General features: G+C 54.8%; 7 protein-coding genes across 7 annotated transcripts; 4 read left to right on the top strand and 3 right to left on the bottom strand.

Annotated features, from left to right (window-relative positions):
- Window positions 1-44: 44 nt before the first annotated feature.
- DCK1 (guanine nucleotide exchange factor DCK1) lies at window positions 45-9,455 on the top strand. The gene is made up of 28 exons (XM_076639598.1): window positions 45-235; window positions 513-549; window positions 633-653; window positions 731-850; window positions 959-1,044; window positions 1,133-1,694; window positions 1,776-2,078; window positions 2,180-3,099; window positions 3,186-3,345; window positions 3,422-4,428; window positions 4,525-4,649; window positions 4,719-4,793; window positions 4,863-5,313; window positions 5,393-5,799; window positions 5,877-6,052; window positions 6,116-6,334; window positions 6,414-6,458; window positions 6,532-6,826; window positions 6,939-7,148; window positions 7,216-7,294; window positions 7,372-7,538; window positions 7,626-7,663; window positions 7,736-7,890; window positions 7,974-8,196; window positions 8,268-8,364; window positions 8,441-8,553; window positions 8,625-8,720; window positions 8,789-9,455. Exons 1-28 carry the CDS (start codon window positions 216-218, stop codon window positions 9,320-9,322), a joined length of 6,741 nt encoding a protein of 2,246 aa, XP_076498614.1. The 5' UTR covers window positions 45-215; the 3' UTR covers window positions 9,323-9,455.
- Window positions 9,456-9,518: 63 nt separating this feature from the next.
- Window positions 9,519-11,371, top strand: BDY24DRAFT_276729 (O-fucosyltransferase family protein). The gene is made up of 6 exons (XM_076636941.1): window positions 9,519-9,888; window positions 9,975-9,992; window positions 10,144-10,435; window positions 10,524-10,690; window positions 10,757-10,978; window positions 11,047-11,371. Exons 1-6 carry the CDS (start codon window positions 9,669-9,671, stop codon window positions 11,310-11,312), a joined length of 1,185 nt encoding a protein of 394 aa, XP_076498613.1. The 5' UTR covers window positions 9,519-9,668; the 3' UTR covers window positions 11,313-11,371.
- Window positions 11,372-11,409: 38 nt separating this feature from the next.
- BDY24DRAFT_382981 (putative elongation factor 1-gamma (ef-1-gamma)) lies at window positions 11,410-13,462 on the top strand. The gene is made up of 10 exons (XM_076639597.1): window positions 11,410-11,654; window positions 11,722-11,803; window positions 11,862-11,953; window positions 12,036-12,298; window positions 12,371-12,467; window positions 12,546-12,821; window positions 12,887-12,966; window positions 13,027-13,071; window positions 13,133-13,319; window positions 13,400-13,462. The coding sequence occupies exons 1-10, from the start codon at window positions 11,505-11,507 to the stop codon at window positions 13,406-13,408; spliced, it is 1,281 nt and encodes a 426-aa protein (XP_076498612.1). The 5' UTR covers window positions 11,410-11,504; the 3' UTR covers window positions 13,409-13,462.
- Window positions 13,463-13,490: 28 nt separating this feature from the next.
- BDY24DRAFT_382977 (enoyl-CoA hydratase) lies at window positions 13,491-15,054 on the bottom strand. The gene is made up of 8 exons (XM_076639596.1): window positions 14,786-15,054; window positions 14,648-14,683; window positions 14,492-14,583; window positions 14,364-14,426; window positions 14,213-14,268; window positions 13,883-14,109; window positions 13,703-13,786; window positions 13,491-13,604 (listed from the first exon to the last, which is right to left on the bottom strand). The coding sequence occupies exons 1-8, from the start codon at window positions 15,018-15,020 to the stop codon at window positions 13,555-13,557; spliced, it is 843 nt and encodes a 280-aa protein (XP_076498611.1). The 5' UTR covers window positions 15,021-15,054; the 3' UTR covers window positions 13,491-13,554.
- A 78-nt stretch (window positions 15,055-15,132) lies between these two features.
- On the bottom strand, window positions 15,133-16,464 carry BDY24DRAFT_382976 (uncharacterized protein). The gene is made up of 4 exons (XM_076639595.1): window positions 16,021-16,464; window positions 15,711-15,901; window positions 15,431-15,602; window positions 15,133-15,348 (listed from the first exon to the last, which is right to left on the bottom strand). The coding sequence occupies exons 1-3, from the start codon at window positions 16,212-16,214 to the stop codon at window positions 15,538-15,540; spliced, it is 450 nt and encodes a 149-aa protein (XP_076498610.1). The 5' UTR covers window positions 16,215-16,464; the 3' UTR covers window positions 15,133-15,348; window positions 15,431-15,537.
- A 150-nt stretch (window positions 16,465-16,614) lies between these two features.
- Window positions 16,615-21,242, bottom strand: ADE6 (phosphoribosylformylglycinamidine synthase). The gene is made up of 5 exons (XM_076639594.1): window positions 20,162-21,242; window positions 19,526-20,032; window positions 18,802-19,434; window positions 18,253-18,713; window positions 16,615-18,173 (listed from the first exon to the last, which is right to left on the bottom strand). Exons 1-5 carry the CDS (start codon window positions 21,133-21,135, stop codon window positions 16,885-16,887), a joined length of 3,864 nt encoding a protein of 1,287 aa, XP_076498609.1. The 5' UTR covers window positions 21,136-21,242; the 3' UTR covers window positions 16,615-16,884.
- A 521-nt stretch (window positions 21,243-21,763) lies between these two features.
- DPH2 (2-(3-amino-3-carboxypropyl)histidine synthase) lies at window positions 21,764-24,775 on the top strand (the record flags this gene model as incomplete). Its single annotated transcript, XM_076643203.1, has 7 exons — window positions 21,764-22,086; window positions 22,246-23,014; window positions 23,094-23,253; window positions 23,334-23,503; window positions 24,048-24,171; window positions 24,249-24,440; window positions 24,537-24,775. The coding sequence occupies 7 exons, from the start codon at window positions 21,764-21,766 to the stop codon at window positions 24,773-24,775; spliced, it is 1,977 nt and encodes a 658-aa protein (XP_076498608.1).
- Window positions 24,776-25,067: the final 292 nt, after the last annotated feature.

The raw sequence follows: 25,067 nt of genomic DNA, 5'->3' as shown, positions 1-25,067 counted from the left end.
GCTTCTTCTCCTGCCAGCCCTCGCTTCCTTTCTCTCCCAACGCCCAGCACGGATCTCTACCTTAAACTTACAAAACGAACTTCTCAGTCTTCCAATCCCTCTATCTTCCTCCTCAACTCGAAGACCAAGCTTGAATTCCTCTGGATCCCTCCTGAAACTTGACGAGAGCCGCCCTTCGTTGTTGAGCTCGTCCCTCCCTTCTTCCTGGGCCAGACATGGCGACAACTTCAACACGGTGAGCTTCTGAGTTTTGGCTAGGATGGGACCGGAGATTAATGCCTGCTCTCATTGCGAAGGATGGGTGCCGACGAGGGCAGTGGAAGGGCTGAAGAGCGAAGGAAGGAGAGAGGTCGTCAGAAGGAAGGAGGGAAGAGGCGAGCTCATCACCACCTCTCGTTTCAGAGAGCTCCTTCTCCTCCATCCTTCCTCCTGGATATCTGTTCTTTCGAGTGTATAATTTTGATAGAGTGGTATGTCGCTGACCAGTCTCTGTGTATCGTTTTCCCCTACAGACCTCGCGGTGAAGATCGCTGGGAACCACTTCCGAAGGTGAGCTCCCTTTCTTCCTCCCTCTCTTCCATTCCTTCTCTTCCTCGATTCCATGCTGATATCGACTCGTTCTACCATCACAGATTGCCTATGGATTCGCTATAGTGAGCTCTCACTCCCTTCCTCCGCCCTTGATCCCCCTTCAAAGCTCATCTCATCTCCTCTCGCCCTCCTCCCCTAGTACCCCTTTGCCCCTGCTTCTTCCCTTCCCACCTCCTCCTCCAGAACTTCCACTCACTCTAACGGATCTCACGCCGAGTCTTCAGCTCAAGGAGGAGCAGAGGCTTCCATAGCTTTGATGGTGCGTTTTCACACTTTCTAGGGGTCGAGTTGCGACGAGAAAGGGCTGACTTCACTCCCTCGCTCTCCTCGTCTTCCTCCCTCCTCTCTCCGTCTTGTTGGTCTCAAGGCCGACCTCGAAGTCGGAGATGAAGTTTACGCGTTCGAGAGATACGTTCCTCGGCATGGAGGGGAGAGGAACATGTGGTATAGAGGGTGAGTTCAGCTGTTCCTTTTGATCTCGGGTTTCGAGGACCAGCGTCGAGCTCACCTTTCTTTCCTCCCTTCTTGCTCCCACCCTCAGATACGTCGTCGCCTCAACCAAGACACCTTCAGCCTCCTCCCTCCTTTCATCTTCCGACCCATCCTCTTCTTCTTCTCGCAAACCACTCAACAACCCATCTCCCACCAACGCAGAACCGTCCGTCTGCCTAGGCATCTTCCCAGCCAACTTCATCCACGTTCGAGAGGAACTCAACGACGCTGAAGGACGCCTTTCAACCGTATGGGACGATCTTCACCACCCCAAATCGTCGTCGGCATCATCAGATTCCGCTGGAGGAGGAGGAGGGAGCTCGAAAGGGAAAGGGAAGGCGAGGAAGACGCGTCAGATGGAAGCTCTCACCGAGGAGGAGGAGGACGACAAAGACGGAGAGGGTTCTACAAGACGGAGGAGAGAGGAAGAGATGGATGGGGATGAGAGCAAGAGACCTAGCAGGAATACTGAGGAAGAGGAGGAGAGGAGGAGACCGAGAGAGAAGCTGCCTCCGCCGATACCGAGCTTGAAGGCTGGAGACGAGACGGTCAGTGGCGCGACGGAGGCTCTGGTGGATGAGATTTCTACTGCTTCAAGAGAGTGGTACTCTGTGAGTCCAAATCTTTCTCTTTTTTCTCCGATTTCTTCGTTCGAATCGACTCGTCCTGACACCCTTCTGCGTGTCTCTCAGCGGATGTTCACCTACCTCCTCACTCGAAACTATCGCCTCTTCCACATCGTTCGTCAACACATCACATCTCTTCACGTCGGTCGCCGTCATCTACTCGACCGGAACCTAGGAACGGAGGAGCTCTCCATCCTAAGACGGGATTGCGTCGCGAGACTCGTGAAGGGGAATGTCGCTCAGGGACTAGACGTGATCGTTCGACATCCGGTTTCGGGAGGCTTGGTGACTGTCAGTGGGACCGATGGACTGGGAGAGGTGGATAGCAGGAGTTGGGTTAGTGGGATTAGGATGTACTCGATGCAAGTCGTGAGTTCACCTTTCTTTTCGACTTCGACGCGTCAACCTCTTCTCTTCCGTCTCGTGAATCCCTCGCTGAACCTCCTTATCTTCGTTTCGATCTTCTTCAGGCTTCAGCCTACATCGATGCCTCTTCTACCTCCCAACCCCTCGGAAACGGTCTCGACCTCTGGGGCAAAAACGCTCTCGGCGTCCCCTCCTCGACCTCCAAATCCTCCATCCTCCCTCAACCAACCGAGTTCTCAACGCTACCCTCTCGTCACTCCATCTCCCTCTCCCAGCACTCCAACTCCCTTCACTCTTCCTCCTCTCTCCTCAAAAAGCAACCACACCAGCCCCTTTCATCGGACGAGCCGCTTTCAGGAGACTTCTTTCACCTCTTCATCGAGCTGCGAGCGTTCGTCGCCAACCCTTGCATGCCCAGCGAGACGTCGGAACTTCACTTCGCTCTCTACTCGAGGTCGATCAACCAGTACATCTCGGAGGAGTTCCTGGTCGTGATGAACTCGCATGGGATGCCCGTGGCGGATACCGAGGCGGAAGGGTTGGGGAAGAGAGTCAGGACGCTCTTTCGAGACTTGGGACCTCAGGATGTTGGAGAAGTGGTGCTGGTGTGTAGGATCGTGAGGTGTGGAGCTATGAAGATGGGAGCCGTGGGAGGAAGTCTCGGTTCGTCAGGATCCAGCATCAGGAGCTCGTCGGCGTCGTCGATGAACGAACAACAACCGGACACGTCGAGCGCCTCGAACGGACGATCATCGGGAGGACATTTCCTTCAACCTCCTTCGAATTTACAACAGCATCATTCGTCGTCGTCGAGGTCCAACAAGACGTCGACAGTTTCGTTCAGGAGGCCGTTCGGATGCGCGGTGGTGGACGTGAGTCAGTTCGTCAAGGGAGCGGAGGACGCGACGACCAAGCCCAGAGAGGTCCCTATGCAGATCTTCGTTCCAGTCGACGAGGCCAACTTTGCTACGCTTCACGAGGACATCATTCAGAGTCGGACGAGCCAGTTTGAGAGGTCGCCGAGGTGAGTTTTTGCCGCGTCGTCTCTTTCTTCCTTCTCGACGCGACGAAGCTGACTCCCCTCTTTGTTCTCTCGCTGTTTTTTTTCAGGGCCGACATGATCGCCATCGACCTCAAGTTCTTCTTCGGTCAGACTCCAGCCATCGTCAAGGACAACCCGTCGCTCGTCCAGGGATGCCCTCAGACTCAACGACTCGGATTCCCGGACGTCGTCTTCCCTGGAAGTACGAGGAACGATCTCTACGTCAAGGTTCGTTCTCTTTGCCCCTCACCTTTTCGAATGATATCCTACAAGCTAACCTCTTTCCATTTCGTCCCTTTCTCAGCTCTGGTCGGCGGACTTCAACGGATCAGGAGGAGGAAGCATTCGAATGCGGAAAGGGATGAGTTCCTTCGGAGTTGGAGCCGCCTCGACCACCTCCCAGTCGTACCAAGTCAACGTCGAAGTTCGAACTCGAGAAGGAATCAGCCTCGATCGATCCATCTCTCGAGGAGCAGGCGAACCTCCCGTCCGGACCTTCTCCTCTCTCGTCTTCGGTCGAAACGTCACTCCAACCTTCGGAGAACTCATCAAGATCTCCAACATCCCCGTCGAGATCATGGCTGGATGTCATCTCTACTTCACCTTCCGTCAACGAGCACCCATCAGGGACAAGTCGACCCCTTCGGATTCGACAGGACTCGAACGACCGTTCGCTTTCGCCTACCTCCCGCTCGTCCCAGAGGAAGGAGCCTCGTTCGTCCCAGACGGAGATCACACGCTCGTTCTCTACCGGATAGACAAACCAATTCAACTCCCTCTCCAATACCTCGAAGCTCCCTCCTCCCTTTCCTACGGATCCAGCATCGAAACCCTCCGAATCCCCTCCCACCTCGCCAGAGTCCTCGTCCCCCTTCGCGACTCCATGACCATCCGGTCCTTCCTCTGCTCCACCGCCTTCACCCAATCCGAAGTGCTCCTCCGCCTCCTCAACTGGGAGAAATCTGGTCTCCTCGAGAACACCACGGAACTCACAGCGGTCCTCTCCCAGTTCCGATTCGTTTCGGAGGTCGAGGTCGTCAAGGTCCTCGGACCCATCTTCGATTCCCTCTTCGCTATCATGGTCGCCAATCCCTCGGAACGAGTAGCGGTGGAGGGACTGGTGTTCGAGGCGCTGATCACAGTTCTCGGGATCGTTCAGGATCGTCGCTTCATGAACTTCAAACCCGTGTTGGACGCGTACATCGACAAGCATTTCTCTAGTGCGTCGGTTTGGAATCAGTTGATCAGGTCGATGAGTGGGCTGTTGGCGGATAAGAGCAGTAAGCAGTTGAGGGCGGCGATCAAGGTCTGGTGAGTTCAAGTCCTTCCTCTCTCTCTCTCTTTCTCTGTCGACGAGATCAATGCTGACCCGAGCTCTCTTCTTCTTGCTTCCGCCGTTCGTTTCAGGCACTACGTCTTCCGATTCATCTCTCGGTCTCGGGATCTTCAGAAGTACAAGGACGCTGGGATGGGAGGGACGTCGGAGAGGTTGAGGGAGCATCTCGATTCGTCGTTCAAGAGTGGACTTGCTCGTGAGTTCTTCCCTTTCCGCTCTTCTTCGACAGAGACGAAGCTGATTCTTGCTCTCGAACACCTTTCAGTTCTTCTTCGAGACTTCAACGACCTCATGACGATGACGGAACCGAGCTCAATCATCGGCACCCAGACGATTGCTCGTGAGTCCGAGTGTTCGACGCGTCGTCCTTCTTCCCGTTCCTGACCTTCTCCCCTCCTCGTTCTCTCAGTCCAACACTTCTCCGACATCCTCCCCGACCTCGCCCGAACCTTCGACGCTCAGGAACTCGCTACGATCGTCATCTCCTTCTCGGACGCCGTCCCTCGACCAACAGGAAAGGCCGTCATCTTCAAACTCCTCCTTCACCTCCAGTCGGCGCGAAGCGTCGTCTTCGATGACCCCGAAGCTCGAGCTTCTCTCGTCCCAGCTCTCGTCCGCTGGATCAAGCCTCACCTAGGTCGATACCAGGAGAGTGCGCTCGTCTCCCAAACCGAAGACGGACCGTCGAGGGACAACGCCAGGATCGCCTGGGTCGAGGCTCTCAGGTTGGCCGTTACCGTCGTCGCCGTCGTCCTGGATAAGCTCTCGGAAGCTGTCACTTCGCCGTCGATCAGCAAGGACCGGAATGCTCTTAATGGGGAGAGGGACAATATCGATTTGGTCTTCTCGTGCTTCCCAATGTGAGCTCGTTTCGTTCCACTCTCCTCGACTCGTCTCCTCGACCGACTCCCTCCACTCTTTTCTTCCTCTCTGACCAAGGCTCCTCGAATCCTACCACGAACTCCGAAACTCCGAAACCCTTGAAGTCATCGATCGACATCGCTCAGTCGCAACCGTCGCCGTTCCAATACCAGTCGTCTTCCCTTCCACCTACCCTTTCTCTCTCGTCGCTCATCGACCCGAACAACGCACCGCCAACGAAGGATCCGAGTCCACTTCCGAAGCTCCAACAGGTCTCAACATCGCTCTCGGAGAGATCGCCGTCGTCATCTGCGTGCTCATCAACATCCAACCTCATCGAGCGCTCCAGATGTACCTCGAGGAACAGATCGAGGTGGAAGGTTTGGAAAACGTCAACAGGATGCTCTCGTCGTTCTTCAGAGCTTCGAGTTCGATACTGGCTTTCGATGCGTTCCCGAGCAATTGGATTAACTGCTCGGTCATGGGTGAGCTCGGATCGAATATCCCAGGAGTGGGGAGAGAAGGCAAAGCTGACGGACGCGTCTCGGTTTCTCTCGAACAGCCCACAACTCGATCCTCAAGCTCGCCGACGAAGCTGGAAGGGTCATGCAACGATGCAACATCCCCGAGGACTCGGATGCGTCGTCGTTCGACTCGTTTCTGTGGAAGTCCTGCTTCGACACGATGTTTGCCCTTCTCAGTTCGGAAGAGGTTGTTATCGAAGCCTTCGGTCCTCAGGTTCGTCCCACTACCTCTTCTCGGCCAAACCAAGACTGAATTTTTTCTCTTCCGACCTGGTAGAAACGTCGAGCCGTCTGGAAACTCGCAGGCGACATCCGAGGAGACGGCGTCCTCGTCCTTCATCGACTTTGGGACTCGATCGGTTGGCCATCTCTCGACAAAGTAACCGTCAGCTTCGGTCGTTACCAGGTCCAATTCCTTTCGCTGGTTCAACCGGTTCTTACTCTCTGCTTGAGTCAGCACGATATGCTCAGGACGAGAGCGGTTCAAATCCTTTACGTTCGTCTTCTCTCCCTCCTGTTCTTCGTTCCAACAAGCGCCTCCCTGACCTGCCGTTCATCTTTCTTCGATACTACAGACTATGATCCTCTCTGAATGGTCTCTCCAAGGAAACTTCCGACAGGTACGTCCACCGTCCCTTCGAACTCCGACTCCCAAGCTGATCTACCTTCGCCTTCTCGTCGTTCTTCGTTCAGGTCGAATCGGAAGTCATCGACAAGCTCGACGAACTCATGGAGAAGGACAACGACGGAGACAACCACACTCGAGACTACTTCGTCTCAGCTCTTCGACTCCTCTTCTCTGGACCGTCGGTCGATCTACAACTCCAGGAAGCCGTCACGACGTGGTTGAACTCGGTGGATCAGTTCCTCAAGCTCTTGATCTCGCTTCGAGACCTTCCGGACGGAGAGGAGTACCAGGACGATCGCGTCGTTTCGACTTTGAGACTTCTGAACTTCTTGAGGAGCGTGGGTGGGAGGGATACGATGTGTGAGTCGACTTGAGACTGCTTCTTGTAGAAAAAGAGAAGAAGCTGACTCGACGCGTCTTCGCTCTCCCTTCTTCTTCTTCTTCGTCCCTCGGTCCTTTCCTCGACCCTCAGACATCAACTACGTTCACCAACTCGTCGCTGCTCATGTCCGGAGCGGAGACTTCACCGAGGCTGGTCTCACTCTCAAGCTTCACGCATCCCTCTACGAGTGGAACCGGAACGCGTTCGTCGAGCCTTTCGTCTACGGAGAGCTCGAGCTGCCTCGTCAGTCTCAGTTCGGGAGGAAGGAGTCCCTGTATCTTCAGACGCTCGACTACCTCGGTGAGCTTTTCCGTAACCTTTTTCCTTCGAGAACGAAGAAGCTGACATTTCGTCTTTCGTCGATCAGGTCGGGGAAAAGCCTTCGAACTCGCCATCGAGGTTTCCAAGGAGCTCGAGTACCAGCATCAGAACACCACTTTCGACTAGTGAGTCGCATTGTCCGATCATGAGCTCTTCTCTAAAGTCTGCTGACGGAACGTCATCTTTCTCTCCCTCTTCTCAGCGCTCGTCTCGCCGAACTTCTCTCCCATCACTCTCGTCTGCTCGAGTCCATCGTCTCTGAACCTCGGCCGTACCCTCACTACTTCATGGTCAACTACTTCGGACCTTTCCCTCTCGCCGTTCGAGGACAGCGGTTCGTTTACAGAGGATCGGAATGGCAGAAGTTTGGTTCGTCGCATTCTCGTCCTCCTCCTCCTTTCTTCGTCCTCGTGCTTTCCTCGAAGCTGACGCCCTCTCCTCCTCTTCTCTTGACAGGTGGATTCTGCGATCAGCTCCAGAACAAGCATCCTCAGGTTCGTCCCGTTCAAGCTTTCGACCTCAATCGCACGCTCTCGACTGACGACCATTCTCCTCCTTCTTCGCAGGCAAAGCTCATCAAGTCCATCATCCTTCCCGATCACGTCGAAAATGGAGAAGATCTCTACATTCAGGTCCTCGCTGTTCAACCCGAGCCGGACAAGTCTCTTCCGGTCTTCAACCCAGCGGTGGCGAAGGGGATCAGGACGTATTACGAGACTTCGTGAGTTCCTATCTCCTCTCGACCTCCGTTTTCTCGCCATTCTCCGTAAGCTGATCTTATCTCAATGTTCAATCTCTCTCCAGCAACGTCAACGTCTTCTCGCACTCCCGTCCCTTCAACAAGAGTGGTCGAGTCGGAGGGGAACGAGACATCGCCGACGTCTTCATCGAGAAGACCTTCATCACTTGTCAGGAGAGCTTCCCAACGGTTCTTCGGAGGTCGGAAATCAAGAGCACCCGGACTGTCGAGATCAGCTCCATAGCGAGTGCCGTTGCAGATGTGAAAACGAAGACGGAAGAGCTTGAAGTGAGTTGTGACCTTTTTCGACTCGAGCTTCTCAATGACGGACCGCTTTTTCTTCTTCGCTTCTTCTTCAGGCTTTAGAGGAATCGTACACTGCACTCTCGGAGACTGGTGAAGAACTCAACACGAACCCTCTCTCGATGGCTCTCAACGGCGCGGTCGATGCTCCCAGTTCGTCCAACTCTTCCTTCGACGCGCCTTCGACTTTCTTTGAGCTGACCATTTCTCCCTTTTCCTTTTTCGCCAGTGAATGGTGGTGTGCCCGCCTATCGACAGGCCTTCTTCTCCGCTCAGTTCATCGCTCAGAACCCTGACAAGTCCCACGAGATCGAGTCGCTGAGGGCTGCTATCGAAGATCAGGTCAGCTCGCTTTACTGAGTCGCTGCTGCTCAATTCCGAAGCACTGACAGAACGTTTTTCACACATTGCAGACTCGTGTTCTCGCTCGCTGTCTCGACCTACACTCCCTCGTTTGTCCCGAGGCGATGATGCCCTTCCATCTCACCATCGAGCAGTTCTTCCATAGGGTAAGCCTCTTCCTTCACTGTGTTTCCATCGGTACCAGGTTTCTGACCTCCCTCCCTCACATCTGCAGACCTTCGCCGAGGAGATCTCGAGGATCGGAATCGCCCTCCCCGTCGGTTTGGGAGACGAGGCTCCTTCAGCCCTTGGAGTCGCTGCTCAACGCCATCGAGAGGAACGAGCTCGTTCAGCCTCATTCAAAGCCATTCAGTCACCACCCGTTCGAGTCACCGACTTCCTTTCGTCGTCAAACTACACCAACGGAGGAGGAGATCGAGACAGACAGTCGACTTCGCAGTCTCGCATCTCAGCCGACGCTCGTTCGATCGGCAGCACCACCTCAAGTCCAGGTCGGAGGCTTTCTTCGATAGGATCACTCGTCGTCGGAGCAGGTCGTCTACCGAGAGCTTCGAATGGGAGCGAAGGGAGGGAAGCGAGCGGGAATTTCCTGAGTCCGTCCTCGAGTCGACTTTCTCGATCGGAGGGCGAGTTATCGGACTCTGGAGTGCTGAGTAGGTCGTCTGCGCTGGGGAAGAAGGACGGCTCGTCTTTGGGAAGGTTCTCTAGCTTGATGAGGAGGAAGGAGCCCAAGAGGAATGGCGCGTGAGGGAGGGTTTTGTTTGGTTTTGGTTTCGCTCGCTCGCTCGCTTTGTTTTCGTCTCTGATTTTCGCAATAGTCCTACTCGTCCTTTAGATACCCCTCTGCTTCACTGCTCTAGTACTATACCCTGCTTCTTGGACTCGCACTTTAACGGTGTTCTACGAAAAAATGACTACGGAACGAAAGAGGCGCGGCGGGGAACAATGAGGGGAGACTCAGGTGAGCAACCTCCTCGAGCTCAACTCTTTTCCTTCCTTCCTTCCAACGGTCAACTCCCACCCAGAGTCCAAACTACCAGCACCTCTCCCTCCTTCTCCCTTCACGATCTCCTCTTCACGCTTTTCAAGGCTGAATGCCTGTAGCTCGACCTCCCTTTCTTCGCCAACTCTTCGGTCGGCAAGCTCTCGCTCGCCTCTTTTTCCTCCTCCTCCTCTCCCTCCTTCTTTGGGGTCACTTCCGACTCTCACCAGACTACTCGTCTTACTGGCTGCAAGAGGAGCATGACTCGGAAGTGCTGGAGAAGAGTGGACGTATCGGAAACCTCGTTTCGTTCAGGCAGTTGAGGGGGGCAGGTGCGTTCGGCTCAGCGAGAGAGGGCTGAAAGAACCGCACTGCTACGATCTAGGGTGGCTGACTTCTCCCTCCTCTTCTTCGATAGGTTTCAACAACCAGGTAAGTACGAAGTCCTGCTTTCTATTCTCTGTGCGAACATCAGGCTGATGCATCTTTTCTTCGTTCAGATCCAAGGTCGGAGTCTCAGCCCACGCTCGCTCCCTCCCCCGCTTCGAAGCTGACTTTCTTCCCTCTCTTTGATCCCTGCCCCCCAGAAACCCTCGTTCTCTCCCACCTCGTCTCTATCCTATCCCCAAAGCACACCTACGTCCCTCCTCCGATCTTCTGGCAGCCTAGAGGTCTTCAACCCGTTCCTCTCTCCGCTTTCCTCGACCTCCCTCCCCATCCCTCGGAAAGGTACTTCGATCGCGTCTGCCCCAATCCAAAGAGAGTGAACTGGAGTTTACCGGAGAGCGGGATGATCAAGGATCAGCTGGCCGAACTGCTGGAGAGGGAGAAGGGGGAGAGATGCTTGGTTGTCGAGGGAGATCGAGTCGTCCAATGGAGGTGAGTCGCCTCGTTCGACTTTCTTTGGTTGGTCACTCTTTGAAGGCGATGGAGAGGATGTTGATCATTTGATTCTCTTGATATATAGCTGGTTGGAGAGCGATGATTTCCTGGAACTATTTCCCCAGTACTCAAAGGACTTTCTTCCTACGGTCCGTTTCGGCGACAGAGTCCTGGACGCGACGACGCGTTCGATAGGACGGCTCTCGTTGGGAGATCTGGACGACGTGCTCGCTGTCCATCTTCGCAGAGGAGGTAAGCCCCCAATATATCTCCTGTACATGGATTTCGGGCTAACGTCTTCTCCCTCGCTGTATGCAGATTTCAAACAGCACTGCCCGTTCCTCTTCGCGTCCCAATCCTCTTTCACCGGTTGGAATCGACTCGTTCCTCCTCCTCTTGGACTCAACGCGACTTCCATGTCCTCCTTCATCGAGCACTGCTACCCTACGGTCACTCAGATGGTTTCTTCCATCGAACGTCACCTCGCTTCAAGGCCGTCGAACTCGAAGCCTGTTCGAACTCTTTACGTTCTTCACGACTGTACGTCCCTACACACATCTTCTCGTTGTTCCCTCAGTCTGACTGATCTGTTTTCCTCTTTCTGACAGTCACCCACAAGCCCTGGCTTATTCCTCATCTGCGCATGCTCGAACTTGAGCTCGTCGCGTCTCCTCGCTCGACCATTCGTCGCGTCCGTTCATCCTCCGATCTTCATCTCCCCTGGCAGGATCGAGATCTTATGGTCGTCGTCGACATGGAGATTGCTAGAAGAGCGGGTGGAGGTTTCATAGCCAACGGATGGAGCTCGTTGAGTGGAGCTGTGGTGGGATGGAGGCAGATGGAAGGAGGAAAAGGAGGAGTCGGGTTCTGGTGATTTGGGAGGAGGGAGACGGGAGTCTTTGGGCGAGATCATGAGCTTCTAATGGACCATGAACATGTGAATCATAGAAAGGTCACTTCTTGACGGCCACTAGATTTTTTTTTTTCTTCCCTTGGTTCTTCTTCGACTCAAACAATCCCTTCCATCTGACTCGCCTCGCTCTCTTTCCTCCCACCCACCACCACCATGTCTTCCGATCTCATTCTCTACACTCCCAAAGCATCCTCGCTCAAGAATCATCGCATCCTCTCCGTCGCAGCCTACGCTGGAGTCGAGCTCAGCGTTCCAGAGTTCGATCCTTCCAAGGAGGGAAAGGACGACGAATTCTTGCAGAAGGTCAGTCGGGCCGTCCTCCTCCTCCCTCCTCCCATTCTGACTTCTCCCTTTCTCGTTCACTCTCCAGTTCCCTCAAGGAAAGGCTCCTGCTCTCGAATCAGTTTCTAAGAAGCTCTACTTGACCGAAACCTCCGCCATCGCCTTCTATCGTAAGTCTCTCTCCTCCTTCAACGCAATTCGACCGAGCTGACCTCCTCTGCCTTTCAGTCGCTTCGATCTCGCCCAACTCTGGATTACTTCTCCCTGATGTCGAACAGAGAGCAAAGATCGTCGAATGGATTTCGTTCGCTGAGAGCGAGGTGAGCAGATCTCATCTCTTGCTTTCGTCTGGCAGCACGTTCTGACAAGACGACTCTTCCTTCCCTCCTTCTTCTTCTGCAGCTCATCCTTCCTCTTCTCGACTTGAGAGGTCTTCTCGACAACGAAGTACCTTACTTCAAGCCCGTCTACCAAATCACTCTCGACAAGACTCTCGCAGCGCTCTCCGTCCTCGAGTCCTACCTCACTTCGCACACTTTCCTCGTCGGAGATCGAATCACCCTTGCAGATTTGACGATCGGAGTCGCTCTCGCCGATGGATTCAGTCTCATCTTTGGGCCGGAGGAGCAAACGAAGTTCTCGAATGCACTCAGATTTGAGCAGACGTCAGTGTTGGATTCTCGGTCGCGTCGAGGGGATGGAGGATCTGACAGCTCGTTTTCTTTTGCTTCGTACAGCATCGTCAACAATCCAAAGATCGCTCATATCTACAAGGACGTCGCTCTAGCATCGACGGCTGTTGTATACACTCCTCTCAAGAAGGAATCCTCCAAGGTTCATCTCTTTTCGCCTTCGTCCTTCATTCGACCTCTTTCATCCTCTGACCCTCCCCCCTCGCTTTCTCCATCTCAGGCTCCCAAACAGAGAGTTCCCAAAGCTCCCAAAGCCGCTGCTACCGTCGTTCCAAAGCCCAAACCAGCACCGGAAGAGGAAGCCGAGCAGTCAGAAGAAGAGTCGTTCGACCGTGTCAAAAAAGCGAGCCCGCTCGACCTTCTTCCCAAATCCACCTTCAACCTCGACGAGTGGAAGAGAACCTACTCCAACAAGGACACGAGAGCCGAAGCCATCCCGTGGTTGTACGAGAACTTCCAAAAGGACGATTTCTCGATCTGGAGGATCGACTTCAAGGTGCGAAACCTCTTCCTTTCCCCGCCTCGACGCGTCGAGCTGATCGCTTCGTTCTCCTTTCGCAGTTCAACGAAGAGCTCACTCTCACCTTCAAGTCCTCCAACCAAATCACTGGGTTCTTCACTCGATTGGAGGGGTCGAGAAAGTCAGTCCTGCAAAGCTTCTCTTCCTTCTTTCCCCTTGACTGATCACGTTTAATCCCCAGATACCTCTTTGCCTCCCTCGGCGTTCTGGGGAAGCCCAACGACTCGTTCGTCCTTCAAGCATCTATACATTTCCCAGCTGAACCTCTTCTTCGCTTAATCTTTCAGGATCATCACAGGAATCGCCATCCTTCGAGGAAAGGATCCAAAAGTCGTCTTCGACGTCGCTCCCGACTTCGACAGCTACGATGTGAAGGAGCTGGACCTCGAGAAGAAGGAAGACAGGGAGTTTTTGGAGGGAGCTTTGGCGTGGGACTTGAAGGTTGGGGATAAGGAGTGGGTCGATGGGAAGGTGGTGAGTGTTTCGTCGCGTCGTCGTCTTTCTTTTCGTCCAGCTCGAGGCTGACTCTCTTCCTTACCTTTCCTCTTTCGTAGTTCAAGTAAGGAGGAGCCACATTTGCTGGAAGTGATGATCTCGATGACCCTACTGATTTTCAATCGCTCTTTCGGGAGAAAGAGACGGGAGGAACGGAAAGAGGCATCATGATCGTAAACTCATCAAAAGTCGACGCGTCTCGTACCGACAACTCTTAGCAGTTCTTGAAGTCTGGCTTCCTCTTCTCGACGAAAGCGGCCATTCCTGAACATTACGAGGGAACAGAGATGAGAGAACAACAAGTGGTCAGCCACGAAGACGCGTCGATTCGAACGGCAGGAGTCAAGAAAGTCGCGACTCACCCTCCTTCTGATCCTCCGTCGAGAACAAAGATTGGAACAGTCTCCTCTCGAGAGCCAATCCAGATGTAAGTCCGACCTCTTGAGCTGTAAAGCGTAGCACGAAGAAAGAAAAAGAAGAGAAGGAGGTCAGCTCGAGCTCACGTCCTACTCTTCCAACCAATCTCGAGCCGAGGTACTCACACATCTTCACAGCCTCCTTCACAGCAAACACACTCAACCTTCCCTTTCCAGCGATGACCTCCGCAACCTTCATCGCCTCCGCAACAACTCCCTCTCCAGGCTTCTGACCCTCCGCGTCGGGAACGACTCGAGAAACGAGGCCTAGCGAGGCTGCTTCGGAAGCGGGGATGTTGGTTCCAGTGAGGAGAAGCTCCATCGCTCGAGAAGGTCCGATGGCTCGGGTGAGTCTGCAGACGGAACGATAGCAGGATGCGGGAGAGAGGAATCAGCGAGCGCGGAGTGCTGAGGAAGAGAGGAGGAGAAGAGGAGAGAGTCGCGAAAAGGACGAACCGCTGAGTCCCTCCAGCTCCAGGGATGATTCCGAGGTTGATTTCGGGTTGTCCGAACTGAGCAAAACAGGTGATCAAGCTTTAGCTCGGTGTTCGAGATTAAGATCGAGAGGAAGAGGCAGAAGACCGAGGGGAGGTGAGCTTGGACGAACGACAGCTGCTGGAGAAGCGAGGATGATATCGGTCATCATGGCGAGCTCACATCCTCCTCCGAGCTGTAAAATATAGCCATAGAGTCAGCTCGACAGCTGAGGCAAGGAATGAGGGTGATGGGACAGACGCAGAAACCATGGACGGCTCCGATGATGGGCTTTCGGAAGGTTGAGATCTGACTCCAACTGGCGAGGAAGTCTGAGCCGTAGTTCTCCGAGACTGATAGGAAGTACAGATGGGAGGGTCAGCTTCCTACTGGGTCGAAAGAGGAGGCAGAACGAACAGGTTTTTGACTGCATCTCCTTGATATCAGCTCCGGCTGTCGACGAACCGAACGAGCGAGAGGACGATCAGCTTCTCCCTTCGATACCTTCCTAACAAATACACTTCACTTCTACTATCCCAAGACGAATGGGCTCACCAGCGAACGCCCTTCCTCCTCCTCCCGTCAGAACGACGCATCCGACCTTCTCCTCCGCTGCAAGAACCTTGAGATGGTCGTTGAGCTCGTTCATGAGCTCGGAGTTGAGAGCGTTGAGCGCTTTGGGACGATTGAGAGTCAAGAGAGCGACCTTGCCGGATTCAGAACGAGTAGAGAGGACGAGGGAGGTCATGGTGGGAGCTGAAGAGGAGAAGGATCGTCGAAGAAGGGACATGAGAAGAAAGGGATGGGGGAGGAGATGGTGGGAGTTCGGGGGAAGAAGGAGGTCGATTTCAGGCGAGAGAGATCGTCAGAGAGAGTTTTTATATAAAACGGCTGGAACATTCGAAGGATATCTGGCTGTTTTAGAAGGCCGACGAGACATTTCGTGCTTGTAAAGTTTTCCGAGCTGATTTCTGCCCTCTCAGGAAGGGGGAGGAGATGAAAGAGCTGATCTCTTTGGAGGAGAAGCTCGGCTCACCTCCCTCCTCCCCTTCAACGCTTGCCAGCCTACACCATGGACGCGAATCCCAACAAGAGACCGAGGACTGAAGATGCTCCAGGTAGGCTCGATGTCCCTCTGAAGCCTCAAGATCTTTGGCTTGAAGAGGAAGCTAATCAACGACCCCTCTCCCTTTCCTTCAGCTCAACCCGTCGCAGGACCTTCATCCGCTCTTCAAGACTCCATCTCTCTCCTGTCAACTCAGCAGCAATCCACAGTTCTCCGTCAGCTACTGAACGATCCATCGACATCAGCAAGGACGAAGCTTTATGTTTCTAGGGCTCTTGAGCCTCCCCAACCTACATCGTCGAAACCGTGAGCTCGCGCTCCTTCCTTCCTTCCCCCTCAAGACGCGTCCATCCGCCCTCTTTCGCTTCGTCTCGACGCTCATCTCTGCTCCCATCCTCTCCCGCATTTCCACAGAGCTATGAATCCCGTTCTCGAGGACAAGATCAAGGCCATCCAGCGAGAGATCTCTGAAGCTGTCGCGGAGGTCGATCGAGAATGGCCAGAGAAACGACGAGAAAACATGCCTCTGGAGTATCAGGAGATCTTCGAACGGAACGATGCCAACGACGAGGAGGACGACGACGACTTGTTTGAAGACAACCCAAGTTAGTGTCCTACCTCTTCCCTTTCGCTCCGCTTCTTCTTCGACCTCGACGGCGAGCTCCCCTGCTCTTTCTCTCTCGTCGCTCTCCCTCCCACTGACCTTGCCCCTTATCTTCTTCAGGTCCAGGCTACCCCGATGCTCTCTGCGATCTCATCCCTTCCATCCTCGAACTTCGCCTCTCCCTCCCCTCCGGTCCTCGAGCAGCGTTCAAACTCCTGCTCGAGCTCACTGGATCCGCCTTTCCTGGCGAGGATGCGGAACCTCCCCTGGATACCGACGATTTCTGCAACGACATCGACAATGCCATGCTTCATGTTCTTCAGGCCTTGGCGGAGGTGCCGGAGGGGTTGGATTTCGAGAAGGATAGGACGTCGATTGAGAAGGCGATGCAGTGGGCGGGTTTCGATGGACTGGAGTTCCAAAGCTCGCTGGAGTATCTAGACGATGGGTTTGACACGGAAGGAGGAGAGGAGGACGAGGAGAAGGTGCAGCAGCCGCTTCCTAGAGGGTTCACGGATGGAGAGGTGGTTGAGCTGGTGGATACGGACGAGGAGGACGACGGGGAGATCGTTTGTTTATCTTAGTTTGAACTTCGTTTTCGGTTTAGTTGTTCGCTTAGCGTGATGTAAGAGTATTCCTTCAGTAACTGATTGTACTTTCGCAGAGGAAACAGGCCTGACCGGTGATCTAAAAGGTCGAAGGAGATGAAATCGACGCGTCGAGAGGGACCACTCTCACATCTCCCTTCCAGTCTCAGCTCAGCTCAACTCAAGAAAGCCCTGAATGTAAGAATGAGAAAAGCGTTTCCAAGAGATAAAGATATAATAAACCATTCGAGCGAACGAAACACAAAGCGAGAAAAACCTACAAAACGAAATACCAACCTCTTCTTCCTTCCACGCTTCGTCTCGAACACTACACTATACGAACTAGACTAAACGCTTCCCTTTTCTTCCCTTCCACCCCTTTCCTACACTTCTCCTCCTAACGAGAGTTCTCATCCACCCAGCTCCTGGCGTTCTGGAAGATCCTGAACCAAGGTCCCATTCCTCCTCCACTCTCTCCCCTCATCGACTCAGGGAACCAACTGCTCGTCTCGAGGGCGACGTTCCTCTCGGGATGAGGCATGATGGCCAGCACCCTTCCGTTGCTCGACTGGACGGCGGCGATTCCCTCGGGAGATCCGTTGGGGTTGAGAGGGTATCGTTCGGTGGGAGTTCCAGAGTGGTCGACGTATCGAAGAGGAACGATCACCTCCGAGCTCGACGACGAAGGACCGAAGACGGCCTTTCCCTCTCCGTGAGCGACGGCGATAGGGAGGATCGTGCCATCCATGGCGTTGAAGAAGACGGATCCAGGGGTGGACTCGATCTTGACGAGAGCGACTCGACCCTCGAAGACCTCCGACGTGTTCCTCTTGAACGTAGGCCAGGCTTCCGATCCGGGGATGATCTCTCGAAGCTGAGCGAAGAACTGACATCCGTTGCAGACTCCGAGTCCGAAGGTATCCTCCCTGGTGAAGAAATTGGAGAACTGCGAACGAGCTCGGTCGTTGAGGAGGATCGATTTGGCCCATCCGTTTCCGGCTCCGAGAACGTCTCCGTACGAGAATCCTCCACAGGCAGCGATACCTCGGAAGGAATCGAGAGTGACGGTTCCACCGATGATGTCCGACATGTGAACGTCGACGGCCTCGAATCCAGCGGCGGCGAAGGCGAAGGCCATCTCGACGTGTCCGTTGACTCCCTGCTCTCGAAGGATGGCGACCTTGGGTTTGGGAGTTTCCGACGCCTCGGCGAGAGGAGAAGGGCACGAGGGAGTGTCGATAAGAGGGAGGAAGGGAGCGGTGACGTTGTAGGTGAGTCCAGCTTCGGTAGGTCCGAGGAGGATGTCGTCGAACTCCTGTCGAGCTCCGACGGGATCGTCTCGAGACTCCTGCATCTTGAACGAGGTCTCGGCCCACATCTGCTGGATAGCTCCTCGGCTCGATGAGTAGACGTTCTTTCCGTGGTGGAGGATGGAGATGGTCTGGTCCTCGGCGTTGTTGACCTTTCCGACGACGTGGATGTCTCGGTGAGGGAATCCAGCCTGGTCGAGGACGTCGGTGAACTCGAAGAACTTCTCCTTTGCGACCTGGAAGACGGCTCCGAGCTCCTCGTTGAAGAGAGCGGCGATGGGGAGGTCCGAGGTGGGAGTAAGGTCGAGCTCGTCGAGGTCGATCTCGGCTCCAACTCGTCCAGCGAAGCACATCTCGGTGATGGTGGCGAGAAGACCTGAGGAAAGAAGGAAGACGGTTCGAGAAAGAAGTCAGTTCAATTCGAGAAGCAGATATGAAGCTGAAAGTCGACTCACCTCCGTCGGATCGATCGTGGTAGGCGAGAACAGTTCCAGCGTGATCCTCCTTGAGGGTCTGAACGGCAGCGAAGAACGACTTGATGACCTTCGGGTCCTCGACGTCGGGGGGAGTGGATCCAATCTGCTTGAAAACCTGAGCGAGGGACGATCCTCCGAGCCTCTGCTTCCCTCCAGCGAGATCGACGAAGACGAGAACGGTGGGTCCAACGTCGGTTCGGAGCTGAGGAGTCCAGGTGAGGGAGACGTCCTTGACGGGAGCGAAGGCGGTGATGACGACCGAAACGGGGGAGGTGACCTCTCGAGCGTCTCCTCGCTGGTTGTTCCACTTCATCTTCATGGACATCGAGTCCTTTCCGACGGGGATTCCGACTCCGAGGGCTGGGCAGAGCTCCATTCCGATGGCCTTAACGGCTTCGTAGAGACCAGCAGCTTCTCCGGGGTGGGAAGCGGGAGACATCCTGAGAGGGAACGGAGAGAGGAAAGACGCGTCAGTAAAGGAGTTCCGGAACGAGTTAAGGAGATGGTTGAGCGAAAAAAAAAGCTCACCAGTTGGCCGAAAGCTTGATCTTCTCGATCGACTCGATGGAGGCAGCGGCGAGGTTGGTGAGCGACTCGACGACGGCCATTCGAGCCGACGCGGCTGGGGAGAGAAGAGCGAGGGGAGTCCTCTCTCCGAGAGCCATAGCCTCTCCGTCGAGAACGTCGTCGAATCCGTACGAAGCTCGAGTAACAGCGACGTCGGCGACGGGGACCTGCCAGGGTCCGACCATCTGATCTCGAGTGACGAGTCCTGAGATGGTTCGGTCTCCGATGGTGATGAGGTACGACTTGGATCCGACGGAAGGAAGGTGCATGACCCTCTTGACGGCCTCTCCGATGATTCCTTCGGTTCCGGTGGCGGCGACTCCAGGAAGGTAGGAAGCGAGGGTAGGATCGAACTCGATTCGACGAGGGTGGACGGTGAGTCCTTCGAGGACGAGCTTGGGAGGCTTTCCGAAGAGGGTCGACATGGCGAGGTGGATGGGTTCCGAACCGAGGAGTCGATCCGTAACGACGAGCTCCTGCTCGGAGGTAGCGACTCCGACAATGGAATAAGGGCATCGCTCTCGCTTGCAGATGGCCTCGAAGGTGGCGAGAGCGGTTCCGGTGGGAGCGATGGCGAGCACGTATCGCTCTTGACTGAAAGAGCGAAGAGAGAAGAGGAGAAGCAGAAGGTTAGCTGCTTGCTTCAAAAGGTCGAAGTGGATTCGAAGAAGAACGGAAGACGAACCTCTCATTGCACCAGATCTCCATCGGGCTCATTCCTCCGTCGTCAACCAACACATCCCTGATCTCGAACCTTCCTCCCAGATCCGAATCGTGAACCAACTCGGGGAGAGCGTTACTCAATCCTCCGGCTCCAACGTCGTGGATCGAAGCGATGGGGTTTCCTCCGCTCGACTCGACCAAACTCGTGCACGCGTCGATAACCATCTGACACCTCCTCTGCATCTCTGGGTTCTCCCTCTGGACGGAAGCGAAGTCGAGCTCGGCGGTGGAAGCTCCCGAGGTCATGGACGAGGCGGCTCCTCCTCCGAGACCGATGAGCATTCCTGGTCCTCCGAGAACGATGATGTGGGATCGGACGGGGATGAGCTGCTTGAGCGCGTTGGAAGGTCGAACGGTTCCGAGTCCTCCTGCGAGCATGATCGGCTTGTGGTAACCTCGAACCTCGATTGGAGCAGCGGGAGAGGTGGAGGAGGTCGAAGGAAGAGGGAGGGAGAAGGTTCGCCAGAATCTGGAGGAGGAGAGAAAGACGCGTCGAGATCAGCTCAGAATCGAACGAAGGCAGCAGCGAGAGCGGTCGAGAAGCAGAAGTAGTCTACAAGGCTTGGAGAACAGATGTAAGAGAGGAGATAGAGCGTACCCAGTGAGACCAGGTCGTCCGAACTCGTTGTTGAAAGCTGAGCTTCCGAGAGGGCCAGCGATCATGATCTCCCGAGCGGAGGAGACGTGCTCAGGCTTTCCAACGGCCTTCTCGACATTCTTGCTGTCCTCCTCCGTCTCCTCCCAGGGCTGTCGGAACCCTTCGAGGTTGAGATCGCTCGTCATGAACCCGGCGAGTCCCATCTTGGGCTTGGATCCACGTCCGACGGCTCCTTCGTCTCGAATCTCTCCTCCTGATCCGGTTGATGCTCCGGAGAACGGTGAGACCGCGGTGGGGTGGTTGTGGGTCTCGACTTTGATGAGGATAGGCGATTTTCCGGGAGCCTGAAGGGAGTAGGCGGTGGAGAGCGAATCCGAAGTCGGGTTGGGAGTGAAGAGACGGATATGGGACGACACCGAGTCGAGGACGGCAGCGTTGTCCGAGTAGGCTGAGATGGTTCCCTCCGAGTGAAGTTTCTCGGTGTTCCTGATCATTCCGAAGAGGGAGTTGTCCTGCTCGACTCCGTCGATGGTCCAGGTCGCGTTGAAGATCTTGTGTCGACAATGCTCCGAGTTGACCTGAGCGAACATGAAGAGCTCGACGTCGGTAGGGTTTCTGGGAGGATCAAGAGCGAGGTAGGCTTGGAGGAGGTAGTTGAGTTCGGGAGGGGAGAGAGCGAGTCCGAGGGTGGTGTTGGCTTTGAGGAGGAGGTCCATTGGGGAGGAGGTCGAGTCGGCGACGGCCTGTCCTTGCTCTGGCAGGATGGGGACGAACTTGAGAGGTCCAGGAGCTGATCGAGCGAAGATGGACTCGGCCGAAGGAGGGGAGAGGAGGAGAGTTTGGGTCATCCTGTCGTGAAGGTGACGGTTGGCCGAAGGAAGGAAGGATCCCTCGACGTCGAGAGGTCCTTGAGAGACGACGGTGAAGACGATTCCTCGTTCGATCCTGTTGACGACTCCTGCGAGGTTGCACATCCTAGAGATATCCGTGGCCTTGGAGGACCATGGAGAGAGAGTTCCGAGTCGAGGAACGACCCAGATGGTGGTGGTGACCTCGGACGAGGAGGAGGAAGGAGGAGCGACCTGAGCTGACTCGTCTCCGTACTTGAGGAGAGCGTCGAGGATGGTTCTTTCCTTGGACGAAGGAGTAGAGAGTAGGGTCTCAGCCTCAGGGGAGGAGGTATCGATGAGATGAATGTAGGTTGAGGAGATGGAAGTGACGGAAGGGGAGGAGGATCGAAGAGTCTTGAGGAGGAGAGCGAGCTTCGTTTGAGAGAGAGCTGGGGTACCTTGGAGGGTGAGCCTGCAGAGAAGAAGTACAGATTAGTAAAAGCCGAGGATTTGTGTAGACTCGCAGCACTCTTTACTCACATTCTGGCTAGAAGAACTCCTTTGGAGGGAGGAAGCGGTGGTGAACGTTGAAGGTCAAACGAAAAAAAAAGGCGAGGCAAGCACGAAAACTCAAGTCCGTTTCAGCCCGTCGTTGCCCTCGCAGGGCTGGCTCTCAACCACCAGCTACTCATTTCCGGACTACTCTCTATCCCTTTCTCTCTCCCCTACTTCTTTTTTTCAAAGAAAAGGAGCCCTCTCTTTCTCTGCTTGAATGGCCTCCTCCTCCTCCTCCTCGACCCTCCCCACCCTCTCCGCCTCCTCCCTCTCGAGCTCGTCCACCAAAGAGATTGAAACTCCCGTCGCTCCAGGAACCTACAAACCTACAGCACCGGACGACCTCGATGCAGTTTACGACATCCCAGGAACCATCGCTCATCTAGGACGAGTGGTCCCGCCAGCGAAGAGCGTCAGTCTTCAGTTTCCAGATCACCTTCTCATCGACTCCGTTGAAGTCTTCAGGAGAATTCAAAAAGGACTAGACGGCTTTGGTCACGGTGGGAAAGCATTCGTACTAGCAGATACTACCTATGGAAGGTGAGTTTGGTCCTGGTCGTGCTGGAGGAAAACCTGCAGGAGGGGAAGGGAATGATCAACCAGCTCGAATCGAAAAGCTGACCTTCGTCTTCCTTCCTCCTCCTTCCTTTTCTTCCCTTTTCCCTCAATTTTCTCTTCTCTTCTTGCCATCGTACACAGCTGCTGCGTCGATGCTCTGTCCGCTCTTCACATCTGCTCGGATTTTCTCGTTCACTACGGTCACGCCTGCCTCACTCGGTCCTCGGATCCAGCCCTTCGACTTCGATACGTCTTCCCCTCCCTCCCTCTCTCCATCCCTTCAACCATCGACGCAGTCCTCTCCCTCGCCTCCTCCTCGACAGAACCGGAAGACAGGGACAAGGGAGTCGTCGTCATGTACGACGTTGGATATTACTGGGCGGTCGGAGAGCTCGAGGCAGCTTTGAAGGAGAGGAGGAGGCTGGAGAAGGGCAAGGGCAGGGAGGTCATCTTCTCGAAGATCGAGCTGGATGAGCAGGAGGTCCCAGTAGAAGTTGGAGCCGAGGCGATCAAGATCAAGAAGTCGGACGCTACCTCAGCCCCGGAAGTTGCTCTTTGGCCAGTAACGAAGGAGAAGGCAGGAGAATCGTCGACGACGACGACAACGCCGACGGCGCGACCTCATACATGTACCTGCGACAAACCAAAAGGAGGACCCTCCTGCTCAGGCTCCGTCGACCTCGCTTCTACTCCTACCTGCACCCGAGTCACCTCTCTCGCAACCGCAAACCCAACTCCCCATCCCACCTCCCTACCACCCTCCTCCTCCGGCGAATCGCACAAGACCACCTCGTTGCGGTCCTACTCCTTACCCTCCGACAAGACCATCTCCGACTACCTCCTCTTCTACATCGGCGATGGGGACAGTCTTCAGATCAGGAACATTCTAGTCACTCACTCCAGAAACCAGGTTCGTCTCCTTCCATCTCGTTTCGCTCGAGAACGCTGGACTGACGATTTCTCGACGCGTCTTTCTCCTTTCTCCTCAGGTCTTCTCCTACACTCCCTCGACTTCTCCCTCCGACCCTCCACCTCAACCGATCCTTCAATCCTTCCGAACCAACCGACTCCTCATGCGTCGTTATGCTGTAATGCAGAAGGCTCGAGATGCAGATGTCTTGGGTCTTCTCGTCGGAAACGTCAACCTCGGTTCGTCTTTTCCTCCCTTCTCGACGCGACTTCAGGCGAGTTCTCTCACGCTGACCTTCTCTTCCTTCCCTGGTTCACAGCCAACTCCCTTCCTCTCCTCACTCGACTTCGAACCCTCCTCCGAGAGGCTCACAAGAAGACCTACACCCTCTCGGTCGGAAAGCTCAACCCTGCCAAACTCGCCAACTTCGCCGAGATCGAGTGCTTCGTGCTGATTGCCTGTGGAGAGAACAGTCTGGTGGATTCGAAGGTTTGTTATTCCTTCCTCATCTACCCAAATCTTGCTCGTCTCTCTATTTCTTCTCTTCTCGTCGCGTCTCGCTTCTTCGAAACCAACCACCCCCGCTCAAAAGGCCCACCCTCGTTACCTCTTTCAACGAAACGAGGGTCGGTGTCCACTTCAACCCATCGATCCCTCTCCTTGCCTTCTATAGCCATCTCGAACCTCTTCTTCACCGCTTCATTGCGCCGTTGAAACGTTTGAGATCGGTGGGCGAGCTCGAGGCTTTCTTTGCGGTCCTTTCTTAACAACCGCGGGGGGAAAACTACGCCAGTCTTTGGTCTTTTCCTTCGGGAGGGGATTGAGGACGTAGCTTATTCAGCCCGTCTTCTGCTTTTCTACGAACTTTGATGTCTCTGGGAGCCGGAAGGGAGAGGGGTTTACTTTCGCTTCGACATTTCTTTTTCTTTTTTCTCTCTCTTCCTTTCTATCTTTTCTTCTGCCCTTCTCCGATGATTTACTCCTCGTTCTCGATACTGACCTTGTCGTATCCCCTCTTCCCTGGCATCGACAGGACTTCCTCCAGCCCATCATCACTCCTTTCGAGCTCGAGCTCGCTCTTCAGCCCTCGCCCGAATGGACGGGAGACTACGTCCTAGACTTCACTCGACTCCTCGAGATCGTTGCTACGGAAGAAGGTGAGCCTCGGCCGTTCTCGTCTTCTAGCTTCGTCGAGCTCTTCGCTGACTCCTTCATTTCTCACCGCGTCTCTCAGAATCCGACCACGCCGAACCCGAACTCACGGAAGTTGAGGACGCGTCTCTGCCTCCCAAGGCCACTGAGACTTCTTCTCCGACAGGAGATCTTCCCGAGGAGTTTGACATGGAGGATCCTCTCAACCAACCCGTCTTCTCAACCGTCACTGGAACTTATCGACATCCCAAACGATTTGGAGCTCCCACTTCAGGTTCGTCTTTCTCCCTCTCCCTCTTTCCCGTCTCTCCTTGCCTTCCATCGCCATCTCATCTGTACCAACCTCTCCTGATCCTTTCTTGTCTCTCAGATCTCCTCAACTCCACCAAATCCCTCTCCCTCCGTTCCACCGAATCTCAAATCACCAAACACACCCACATCACGAACCCTTCGGAGCTCTTCAAGGCCCGAAGTTGGGTTGGATTAGACCCTCGGATTGGTCTCGATAAAGTCAGCGCTTTGGAGGAGGGTCGGGGAGGACGAGCTTGGGGCTACGAGGGAGAGGGAGAGAGGAGGGAGAAGGGAAAGGACGACGAGGACGAGGATTGATCTCGATGTCGATTCGATCCGTCTGTTTGCCTCTCGGACGCTGAGGTTCTGCGGTAGGACAGTTGATAAGGGCCTCAGAAGTTCCAAAGGTTGAGAGGGAAAGAGGAACGGTCAAAACCTCGACATGAGGAAGCGAGTTGGTTTTGAGAAAGAGAGAAGCTCACGGAGGAGGAGGTGGGCTGAGAGCCCATACAGAGAGATTGTGTACGTGTCGATGAAGAGTAGGATCTGAAAGGAGGACGTTGAGGACCTCGCGTCGTTGGTCAAAAGAGAGCTGTTTCGATAGGGAGGA

This window comes from Mrakia frigida (assembly GCF_051309035.1).
Source record: "Mrakia frigida strain ATCC 22029 unplaced genomic scaffold BDY24scaffold_8, whole genome shotgun sequence".
Lineage (NCBI taxonomy): Eukaryota > Fungi > Basidiomycota > Tremellomycetes > Cystofilobasidiales > Mrakiaceae > Mrakia > Mrakia frigida.
Note: the sequence above shows the minus strand (reverse complement) of the source record. Positions and strands in the feature narration are given on the sequence as shown.

Excerpts from the sequence above, each read along its gene's own strand:
- BDY24DRAFT_276729 (XM_076636941.1), top strand. The coding sequence starts at position 9,669 with ATGCCTGTAGCTCGACCTCCCTTTCTTCGCCAACTCTTCGGTCGGCAA. Across the intron at positions 10,436-10,523 it reads GATCGAGTCGTCCAATGGAG|CTGGTTGGAGAGCGATGATT; the intron begins GTGAGTCGCCTC and ends CTTGATATATAG. Across the intron at positions 10,979-11,046 it reads TCTTTACGTTCTTCACGACT|TCACCCACAAGCCCTGGCTT; the intron begins GTACGTCCCTAC and ends TCTTTCTGACAG.
- BDY24DRAFT_382977 (XM_076639596.1), bottom strand. The coding sequence starts at position 15,020 with ATGTCCCTTCTTCGACGATCCTTCTCCTCTTCAGCTCCCACCATGACC. Across the intron at positions 13,787-13,882 it reads GAAGGAGGCTGTGAAGATGT|CTCAAGAGGTCGGACTTACA; the intron begins GTGAGTACCTCG and ends TACGCTTTACAG. Across the intron at positions 13,605-13,702 it reads GACGGAGGATCAGAAGGAGG|GAATGGCCGCTTTCGTCGAG; the intron begins GTGAGTCGCGAC and ends CGTAATGTTCAG.
- ADE6 (XM_076639594.1), bottom strand. The coding sequence starts at position 21,135 with ATGTGCAACCTCGCAGGAGTCGTCAACAGGATCGAACGAGGAATCGTC. Across the intron at positions 20,033-20,161 it reads GGACGACCTGGTCTCACTGG|ATTCTGGCGAACCTTCTCCC; the intron begins GTACGCTCTATC and ends CTCCTCCTCCAG. Across the intron at positions 18,714-18,801 it reads ATCAAGCTTTCGGCCAACTG|GATGTCTCCCGCTTCCCACC; the intron begins GTGAGCTTTTTT and ends GTTCCCTCTCAG.
- DCK1 (XM_076639598.1), top strand. The coding sequence starts at position 216 with ATGGCGACAACTTCAACACG. Across the intron at positions 236-512 it reads ATGGCGACAACTTCAACACG|ACCTCGCGGTGAAGATCGCT; the intron begins GTGAGCTTCTGA and ends TTTCCCCTACAG. Across the intron at positions 7,891-7,973 it reads AGGACGTATTACGAGACTTC|CAACGTCAACGTCTTCTCGC; the intron begins GTGAGTTCCTAT and ends ATCTCTCTCCAG.
- BDY24DRAFT_382976 (XM_076639595.1), bottom strand. The coding sequence starts at position 16,214 with ATGAAGCATGGCATTGTCGATGTCGTTGCAGAAATCGTCGGTATCCAG. Across the intron at positions 15,902-16,020 it reads AGCATCGGGGTAGCCTGGAC|TTGGGTTGTCTTCAAACAAG; the intron begins CTGAAGAAGATA and ends TAGGACACTAAC. Across the intron at positions 15,603-15,710 it reads CGAGAACGGGATTCATAGCT|GGTTTCGACGATGTAGGTTG; the intron begins CTGTGGAAATGC and ends GCGCGAGCTCAC.
- BDY24DRAFT_382981 (XM_076639597.1), top strand. The coding sequence starts at position 11,505 with ATGTCTTCCGATCTCATTCTCTACACTCCCAAAGCATCCTCGCTCAAG. Across the intron at positions 11,804-11,861 it reads CTCCGCCATCGCCTTCTATC|TCGCTTCGATCTCGCCCAAC; the intron begins GTAAGTCTCTCT and ends TCTGCCTTTCAG. Across the intron at positions 12,967-13,026 it reads CGATTGGAGGGGTCGAGAAA|ATACCTCTTTGCCTCCCTCG; the intron begins GTCAGTCCTGCA and ends TTTAATCCCCAG.